This window comes from Chionomys nivalis, chromosome 1, assembly GCF_950005125.1.
Source record: "Chionomys nivalis chromosome 1, mChiNiv1.1, whole genome shotgun sequence".
Lineage (NCBI taxonomy): Eukaryota > Metazoa > Chordata > Mammalia > Rodentia > Cricetidae > Chionomys > Chionomys nivalis.
Window position 1 is genome coordinate 56230953 of NC_080086.1, and position 9702 is coordinate 56240654.

Sequence of the window (9702 nt, forward strand, 5' to 3'; positions counted from 1 at the left end):
GAAGTCCTCAGGGCCCAAGTTCCTCTCCAGATTTTTTCCCCTGAAAAGTCAGTTTCATTCTCAAAGCTCGAAACAGTGCCCTTTGCTTGGAACCCCCACAGCTCTCTTCTCTCCACCCCATTTCTTGGGCTCACTTTCCCCCCAGTGACTTTTGCATTACTTACTTGTTTCCCAAAATGATGTATTGAATTGGCAATTGCTAGTCTCAAGTTTTCTGTTGCATGTTCACTGGCGTTTTTCTTTGTAAAGCAGTATATATGTTTTCATGCATTGTTTCTTGAGGGTGGGTGTCTGAGTCTGTTCATGTTCGTGTGTGTGTGTGTGTGTGTGTACTCACATACAGAGTTCCTCGTGGGTGGTCTTCTGTTTCTCTCTACACCTTATTTTTGAGGCAGGACCTCTTCTCTAAACCTAGAATTCACCAATTCCAAGCTGGCTCACCAGCATCTCTAGAGAGCCACCTGTCTCTATCCCTCCAACCCAGCACTGCTTACAGCTGTGCACTGCCACACTTGGAGTGCTGAGGACTTGACCTCATATCCACATGCTTGACCAGTAGGCAGTGTGCTCACTGTATACCTCTGTCCCTCCTGCAGGGTTTCTCTCCTTCTCCTTCTCCTTCTTCTTCTCTTTCTTTTGAGACAAGGTTTCTCTATATAACATCAGTAGCTGTCCTGGAATTCACTTTGTAGACCAGACTGGCCTTGAACTCACAGAGATCCACCTGTTTCTGCCTGGGCTTAAAAGCATGCATCACTACATCCAGACAGTGTTTTTCAAACTATAGGTTATGACTCAATCATTAGTGGGATATAAAGCCTATTTGGTGAGCCATAACTAAAAATCTTTTTTAAGACATGCAGATGTGAGCCATTGCAGTACATTGAGCTCCATAGAGACAGCGCCGGGGCAAACGAGAGCCGGACGGGCACTAGGCGACTCTGTGCCTCGCGGACGAAAATCAACTAAACATGGGCAAAGGAGATCCTAAGAAGCCAAGAGGCAAAATGTCCTCGTATGCATTCTTTGTGCAAACTTGCCGGGAGGAACACAAGAAGAAGCACCCGGATGCTTCTGTCAACTTCTCAGAGTTCTCCAAGAAGTGCTCAGAAAGGTGGAAGACCATGTCTGCTAAAGAAAAGGGGAAATTTGAAGACATGGCCAAGGCTGACAAGGCTCGTTATGAAAGAGAAATGAAAACCTACATCCCCCCCAAAGAGGAGACCAAAAAGAAGTTCAAGGACCCCAATGCACCCAAGAGGTCTCCTTCGGCCTTCTTCTTGTTCTGTTCTGAGTATCGCCCCAAAATCAAAGGAGAACACCCTGGCTTATCCATTGGTGATGTTGCAAAGAAACTGGGAGAGATGTGGAACAACACTGCTGCAGATGACAAGCAGCCCTACGCAAAGAAGGCTGCCGAGCTGAAGAAGTACGAAAAGGATATTGCTGCCTACAGAGCTAAAGGAAAACCCGATGCAGCGAAAAGGGGGGTGGTCAAGGCGGAAAAGAGCAAGAAAAAGAAGGAAGAGGAAGATGATGAGGAAGACGAAGAGGATGAAGAGGAAGGTGAAGATGAGGAAGAAGATGATGATGATGAATAAGTTGGTTCTAGCACAGTTTTTTTCTTGTCTATAAAGCATTTAACCCCCCTGTACACAACTCACTCCTTTTAAAGAAAAAAATTGAAATGTAAGGCTGTGTAAGATTTGTTTTTAAACTGTACAGTGTCTTTTTTTGTATAGTTAACACACTACCGAATGTGTCTTTAGATAGCCCTGTCCTTGTGGTTCTTTCAATAGCCACTAACCTTGCCTGGTACAGTCTGGGGGTTGTAAATTGGCAAGGAAATTTAAAGCAGGTTCTTGTTGGTGCACAGCACAAATTAGTTATATATGGGGACAGTAGTTTTTTTGGGGTTTTTTTTGTTTGTTTGTTTGGGTTTTGGTTTTTTTTTTTCATCTTCAGTTGTCTCTGATGCAGCTTATACGAAGATAATTGTTGTTCTGTGAACTGAATACCACTCTGTAATTGCAAAAAAAAAAAATTGCAGTTGTTTTGTTGACATTCTGAATGCTTCTAAGTAAATACAATTTTTTTTATTAAAAAAAAAAGACATGCAGATGTTGGTAGTGCCTGCTTTAATACCAGTACTTCCAGTACTTGAGAGGCAGTGGCAGGTTAATCTCTGTGAGTTCGAGGCCAGCCTAGTTTAGAGAGTTCTAAGACAGCCAAGGCTACACAGAAAAACCCTGTTTTTAAAAACAAAAAACAAACAAAGACAAGATCTCATGTGGTTGGCTTTGAATTTGTAATGTAGCCAAAGATGACTTTGAACTCCTAGTCTGCCTGTCTAAAAATAAGTTTAAATGAAACAGGAGGGCATGGAAGAAAAGAGAATATTTTTAAAATCAGAGTATACAACACAGTTAATGTTTCTCAGCACTTTCATATGTGAACTTGGACATAATAAAATGTGTATTCCTGCTCAAGTTCAGTCCACAAATATATATAAACCCCATGCTAGTAGCTTAGACTCAGAGCATGGGTCCTGAGTTGGTGCTGGGTCTAAAGCCAGGCCTGTTCTTGCAAACCCTGGGTGCCCTTCTCCTGTGAACATTACCATAGTATCCCTAGGGGCGGTGCAAACTTTAAGCAAGTGTGTTCGTGAAAGACTATATATAGCACAGTGACAGCCATAGTGAGCCACTGAGCTCCTTGTTGCTTTTCTCTCCAGAATAATGCATTATTAGAACTTGACTCAAAACCTCCCCTGCATGCTCACTGTCCGCTGAAGTCTTCGCATCAGGGTCTCCCTCACTGGGAGCCTAAAGCACCACACAGCTTTGTTGCTCTCTTGTAAACAATATTCGTCTTTCCTTTCCCTACTGTACCATGCCTATCCCAACGATTCCATTTCATCACTACCCTAGCATCCCAGAATACCTTTACACAAACCTACATGCTATGTAAGTCCGTTTACTGATCAAGAGATGCAATGGAATCCAAGGAGACGGACTGGTCAGTGGGATGTTTAGCTTTATGTGGTGCTCGGACTTAATTCAGGACTTGATGCAAGCATTCTGCCAACTGAGCTCCGTGTGTCTAGCTAAGAGAATTTGCACTTGAAATTATTTTTATCTGTGTATGCCTGTCTGTGTGAATGGATGCACATGTGCATGTGTGCACACTGTGGAGAAGGCCAGAGGAGGGGGTGGATCTCTTGGAGCTTGAGTTATGGGTGTTTGCAGGCCACCTGGTTTATTGCGTGGGTACTGGGTACTCAAGGGCTCTTGGCCACTGAGCCATCTCTCCAGCCTCTGAAATCACATTTTAAACAAGATCTTGGGTGATGGTCATGCTTCTGGGCAGATGATCTCACCAGGAAATTCCCCTGGAGGGATGCTACGAACAGGAATTTAGCTGATAGCACCCAGACTAACTTCTAGGAAATTCTAGATGGTTCTGCTTGTCCAAATGGTTCCTCCTCTGCTCAGAGTTTAAACCTGCTCACATTTTAATGCTAGTGTATAATTCGTTTGGAGAATGTTCTATTTATTCTTTTGAGACTTCTTCACATGTGCACGACTAGCCAAAAACTGGTGTCCTGCTGAGAACATTGCGTCCATTTCTTCTCCACTATTACAGTCCTTAGTCAGTACTGCTACTGCTCTTCACTGCCACAAGGAGCGCTGTGTCCCGCGTCACAGCTAGGGGATAGAGCAGTAGAGGATAGACCCTAGGCTATCCTTACCAGTCTAGACTCTAGATGAATTTCATAGAGTATTGTTTGGGCTTTACTGTTGCAGCCGTTCCCCCACTCTACTCTCCCACGCCCGTTGACTCTCAAACTTTAATTTTCAGCAGCACAAATCCACTGCGCCAGAATGGCAGGTGCCCAGAGAGTTAAGATATCTTCACCCTGGGCCAAAACCAACTACCTGTGTGAGATACATGAATTCGCTAGGATCTGTATCCTTAAGATGGCTTTATTTAGGAACCTCCAGTTGCGCTGTCTTGCCCTTAGTGGAACCTTGATAAAAGACTCAGAAGCTTGTGGGTGGGGCAGATGGGAGCAATTTTCGCAGCAGGCTCAACTCTTCCCAGGGCTCAGATCTACATAACAAAGGGCAATGAGGCTTTGAGCAAACCCCCCAAAAGAACAAAAAGATGTCCTTTACTCCCCCTTCCAAAACAATGGAGTCTTTTACTCCTTCATTTGCATGGTAAAGAAGGCTTTTTCAGGACCTTTTGCTGACCTGGTACTCCAGAGACTTTTCTGTACTATTTGAGTTAAATTTTTGCTTTGACAGCTCTAAACTAGTCTTTCCTTGGAGCTTCTAAGGTTCAGCCTGCTGCTAAGTACCTAATAGTGAGTCATAAAAACAAGTTAGTGGATTGCGCCATACTTTTAAAAGTGGGAGGGGCTGAAGGCGTGGCACAGCGATAGAGCACTTGCCTTGCTAGGCAGCACCCTGGGTTCCCTTGTAAGCATGAGAGAGAGAGAGAGAGAGAGAGAGAGAGAGAGAGAGAGAGAGAGAGAGAGAGAGAGAGAGAGAGAGAATGTAGAAAGGATAAGCATTTGCATATATTAAAGACTTGATCTATGTTATGACCTAGGTATATAATCAATTGGTAGGGAGTTTGTGAACCATGCAGGAGGCTGTAGGCTTGATCCCTATGATTGCATAATCTACTGGGGAGGCAGAGGCAGGAGGATCAGAACTTCAAGATCCTCCTCTGCTTTATGTCATGTTTAAGGCCAACCTAAACAAACAGACAAATAAAAAATAAAACTTTTGTTTCTTAAAACTTTTGTTTCACTTATCTACAAAAATGTTAAGTATGCCTTCACTAGATTTGTAGGTCTTGTAGTGTTGGGGGTCAAACCTAGGGGCTTTGCATGTATTAGGCAGGCATTCTACTATGGGGTTAATCCCCAGCACCTAGAAACTAATTTTAAATTGTAAATTCTGATCTAGATAGGCCTATCTGACACGCAGTTGTCCACGCTCCTTAGACATGGAACTTCCTGAAGGCAGACTTGTCTAACTTAGGCTGCAACCCCACACTAGGTGCATAGCAATGGGCACTGCCAACATTTGCTAAGTGTACACCCTGACCCTTTGCCCGTGCCCTTGTCATCTTCAAATGTCACCAGGCAACATGACTATAAACTTTTCTTCAACATTGCATCTGAGCCCATGTGCAAACTTTTAGGGTTCATCTGTTTTGCCTGGTAGAACTTAAGCCCCTTGAAGGTAGAAACCATTTCTTATTCCTCTTAGTGTCTTGGTTTGTATTTCAGTGATGGAAATAGGAAGCTTGGGACCTCAAGAAACACACTGAGCCACTAAGTTGCATGCCCAGCCCATTCTTAGACAAAGCCTAGGTGTAAGGGTGTCACTTCCTCCATCCTAGCCAACTCCTGCAAAGGGGCCTTTGCAAGAGATTAGTCCCTGACACGCCTTAATAATATCTCAGCTTGATTCAGGAAAGGATTGAAGGGCAGAACATATTAAAAAAGGTGATATGTTAAAAGCCTACTGATGTGGGAAGGTCATTTGTCAATCTGTTGTTTCATTGGTTAATCAATAAAGAAAACTGCTTGGCCTGATAGGTCAGAAAATTAGGTAGGTGGAGTAGACAGAACAGAATGCTGGGATGAAGGGAAGTCAGCCAGACGCCATGCCTTTCCTCTCTAGTCAGACGCGATGAAGCTCCAGCCCAAGATGGACGTAGGCTAGAATCTTCCGGGTAAGCCAAAGCTCATGGTGCTATACAGATTATTAGATATGGGTTAAGCAAGATCTGAGAGTTAGCCAAGAAGAGGCTAGATATAATGGGCCAAGCAGTGTTTAAAAGAATACAGTTTGTGTGTTGCTATTTCGGGTATAAAGCTAGCCTGTGGCCGGGAGCTGGGAGGTGGGAAGCAGCCCGCAGTTCCTTCAACAGCCTACCAGTAAGGCTTCTAATTTTCACTAAAAGAAAAAAACCAGTGTACATAGAAAGATTCAGTCACATGGAACTGGAGAGATGGGGTAGTGGCTAAGAGCGCTGATTGTTCTTCCAAAGGATCCAGGTTCAGTTCCCAGCACCCACACTGCAGTTAACGATATTCTGTAAGCCCAGTTCCAGAGCATCCAATGCCCTCTTCTGGCCTCCTTAGGCACCAGGCATGAATGTGGTACAAAGATATGCAAAATACCCACACACATCAAATAAGAATAAATAATTTTTTAAAAAGGATTCAGCTACAAGAATGTTTACCTTGGCACATATTTATGAAAGAAAACATGTGAAAACAGCTGGAAAGCCAACATTCTTATCTTGGTTGGATCTATTTTGGAATATCTACAAGCTCAAAGATGCTGAGTCACACAGAAGAGACACACAGTATAAGTGGTGGTGATGGCAGAACCTTACAAAGTGCTTTCTATATATGTACGAATTTTGGAAAATATGTTTATACAGTGATGGTTTCTTTGAACCCGGAGTCTGTTGCATATAAAGTAAAAGTGCTGCCACTGAGTCACACACACACACATGTACACACACATTCTCTAAAAATGAATTTATCTGTCAGTGCAAAAGTATCCCCTGGCAAGGCGGTCAGCGGGAAGTAGTTGTTTCCAAAGGAAGGAAGTAGGAAAAAGGAAGGAAGTCGGTAGTGAATGAAATAAAAGGAGGAGGACAGGACCACTCCTAAAATATGGGAGTGATTTATATTGTAGATTTAAGGGAGAAAGCAGGCAGAGGGAAGAGTCCAGACTGAACATGGCAGGCAGACTAAACCAGACCATGAGAGGAGAGATGGGGAGGAAGAGCAAGAAAGTTGCTGCTGACCAAGAGAGACCCAGGGCAGCCAAAATGGCTGAATTATATGGAGATCAGGCTAGGGAAAGAGAAGAGGAAGCCCTGCCCCCAGGAGGGAGAGGTTTAGGGTCAGGGTGTGGTGAGAAAGTCTGGGAGGAGTTACCGGTACTGAGTGAGACTTGTCCCAGGTTTCTTTGAGACCTAACAGGTAGAACAAAGGAAGGAAGTAGGTAGCTCAAGAAAGGAAGTGGGTAAAACAAATGAAGGAAGTGAATAGACCTAAAGAAGGAAGCAGGTAGACCAAAGAAAGGAAGTGGGTAGACCAAAGGAAGGAAGTGGATGGACCAAAGGAAGGAAGTGGGTAGACCAAAGGAAGGAAGTGGATGGGCCAAAGGAAGGAAGTGGGTAGACCAAAGGAAGGAAGTGGATGGGCCAAAGGAAGGAAGTGGGTAGACCAAAGGAAGGAAGTGGATAGGCCAAAGGAAGGAAGTGGGTAGACCAAAGGAAGGAAGTGAATGGGCCAAAGGAAGGAAATGGGTAGACCAAAGGAAGGAAGTGGATGGGCCAAAGGCAGGAAGTGGGTAGACCAAAGGAAGGAAGTGGATAGGCCAAAGGAAGGAAGTGGGTAGACCAAAGGAAGGAAGTGGGTAGACCAAAGGAAGGAAGTGGATAGACCAAAGGAAGGAAGTGGGTAGACCAAAGGAAGGAAGTGGATAGAACAAAGGAAGGAAGTAGAAAGATAAAGAACTTACATTGAGAATATTCCAAAAAACGAATGCCAGAAATTCCTAAGGTAGCAAGTCACAGATCTGACTTGGAGCCGTCCAGCAGTTGGCACCAGCAGGAAACCAGGTTAAGCTGAGTGACTCATTCTATCAGGGCAAACAGGGCTCTTCCTGATCCCTCAAATCATTCCCCATCCTCTGAGAAGGCAATGCTATCCACAGCTGGATCGACTGCTTTCCTCAAGCCAGCCCGAGCTGGAGCAGTCTCTAAATTACACACCTCCTTCCCAGCCTCATGCTAAGCACAGCTGTAGGCAACACATTTAATTATTATTCACTAAGTACCTGCACTTACTAGTGGTGAAGTAATTGCTTTATTCCCAGCAATTGGAGGTTATTAATCGTTGAAGGGAGCAATTACAGTCTTTCCCTGGTCCTCAGTGTCAGCCATCCTTGTCTCAGTAGAGCGTCCCACTTCCTCACTGCCTACAGCTCCTGCAGCTCCTCTCTTCCCAGCCTCTCCCAGCTAGCAGGACTTACCCTCCTTTTCTGGCTCCTCCCCTAATGCAAATCCAGAAAGCAGCTGACTTGATGGTTGAAATGTTATCTTTTATGTAAAGCCCCAAAGTGTTCAATAAAGCCACTCTAACAGGTTTGTTATTTGTTTGTTCGTGTGTATGGGTTTTTTTTATTTTTATTTTTTATTTATTTATTTTTTATTTCACCCAGGGTAACTCAGAATAGACACATGGAAAAGGGAAGGCAACGGGCAAAAGGGACTTGACCCCAAATACAGTTCCCCTGGCTGAAATTCCACTTTTTCCATGTCTAGCTGACTACTTACATCTGTGCTAGATGCTGGAGTGTGAATGGGAAAATCTCGAGGGGTGGGAGATTCCCTACATAGGAAGCAGCTAAGATCTTTTTAGCTCTGCAGGTCATAGCAGGTAGGGGTGCATATAGAGACCCTTTGTGAGCTCGGTGGTCAGGCAGAGTCTTCTGGAGGAAATGATATCTGAAATGGGCCATGAAACCCAAACACTGAGTGAAAATTAGCGAAATGCATGATGCATGTGTACGAAAATGTCTTAATAATGCCTAACATTTTGTACAATGAATATATTTCATAATAATTTGTGTATGTGTGCAGTATATGCCTATATTTTTTGCATGCATCTGTGTGCATTCAGGAGAAGGTCAAAGGCCTTTGTGAATTCAAAGCCATTCGGCTTTCTCTGCACAGCAAGTTCAAAGCCAGTCAGGGAGGGTTCCATACTGAGACTCTGCCTCAATTTGAAAGAGAAAAAAAAAAAAAACTTTGTCTCTTTAAACCTGACTTTGTCTGTGTGGATACCAAGGTCAGGTAAATATGTAAATTAATGTGATGGCCCAGGGATACAAGAGAATGGTAGACTGTAGGAATCAAGAGTACTGAGTCACAGCTCATATTGCCAGATAGTCACGTTGACTAGGAGAAGCCAAGATCTAGATCCCCACGTACTGTGTTCTTTCTTTTAAATATTGGTGACTAGTTCAAGCTTAAAACTTGCACAGAAAAGAAAAGAAAAAAAATGAGAAACTGGGTCTGGTATGTTATGCTATAATTCCAGTATTAGAAAGGCTGAGCCAACTTTAGTGCCCTTAGTGAAACCTTGCTTCAGTGAGACAAAAGAGAAGCCTGAGGAGGAAAAATAGTTCAAGCAGTGCTTTTAAATAAGCAGAACAGTGGCGATCTGTGAAGGAGGGAGGCCCCACACTATGCTGAGAAGCCTGACTTAACCTGAGAGGTGGGTGTGGCCTGGAGGCTGCCAGGCTAAAGTCTCCGCCTTAAAAAGCAGGGAACCCCTGCTAGCACTGATGTCAAGGAGCAGCTTGGGGACCTGCACTTTTATTGCTCTAAAGTGTGTAATTCTAAGAATGGGTTCTTGGGACATACCCACTGAAGAGTTCTCTCTTATGGCTTCCTGGATTTACTATTCATATGCAGTATCAATATTAGTATGCATGTGCCCGAACCCAGCAGCCGTCTCTAGGGACAAATACCAGGGAATGAATGAATGGCCGGTGGAGAGTGTGGAGCTCTGCTGCTCTGCGAGGGCCTGCTGTGTGCTGGAGAGCACAGAGCTCAGTGGCTCTTTAAGAGCCTACTGTGTGCCAGACTGCA

At 44.1% G+C, this 9702-nt stretch overlaps 1 protein-coding gene across 1 annotated transcript; it reads left to right on the forward strand.

Annotated features, from left to right (window-relative positions):
* The first annotated feature begins 971 nt into the window (after positions 1-971).
* On the forward strand, positions 972-1601 carry LOC130882273 (high mobility group protein B1-like). Its single transcript, XM_057782175.1, has one exon. The coding sequence runs from the start codon at positions 972-974 to the stop codon at positions 1599-1601; it is 630 nt and encodes a 209-aa protein (XP_057638158.1).
* Positions 1602-9702: the final 8101 nt, after the last annotated feature.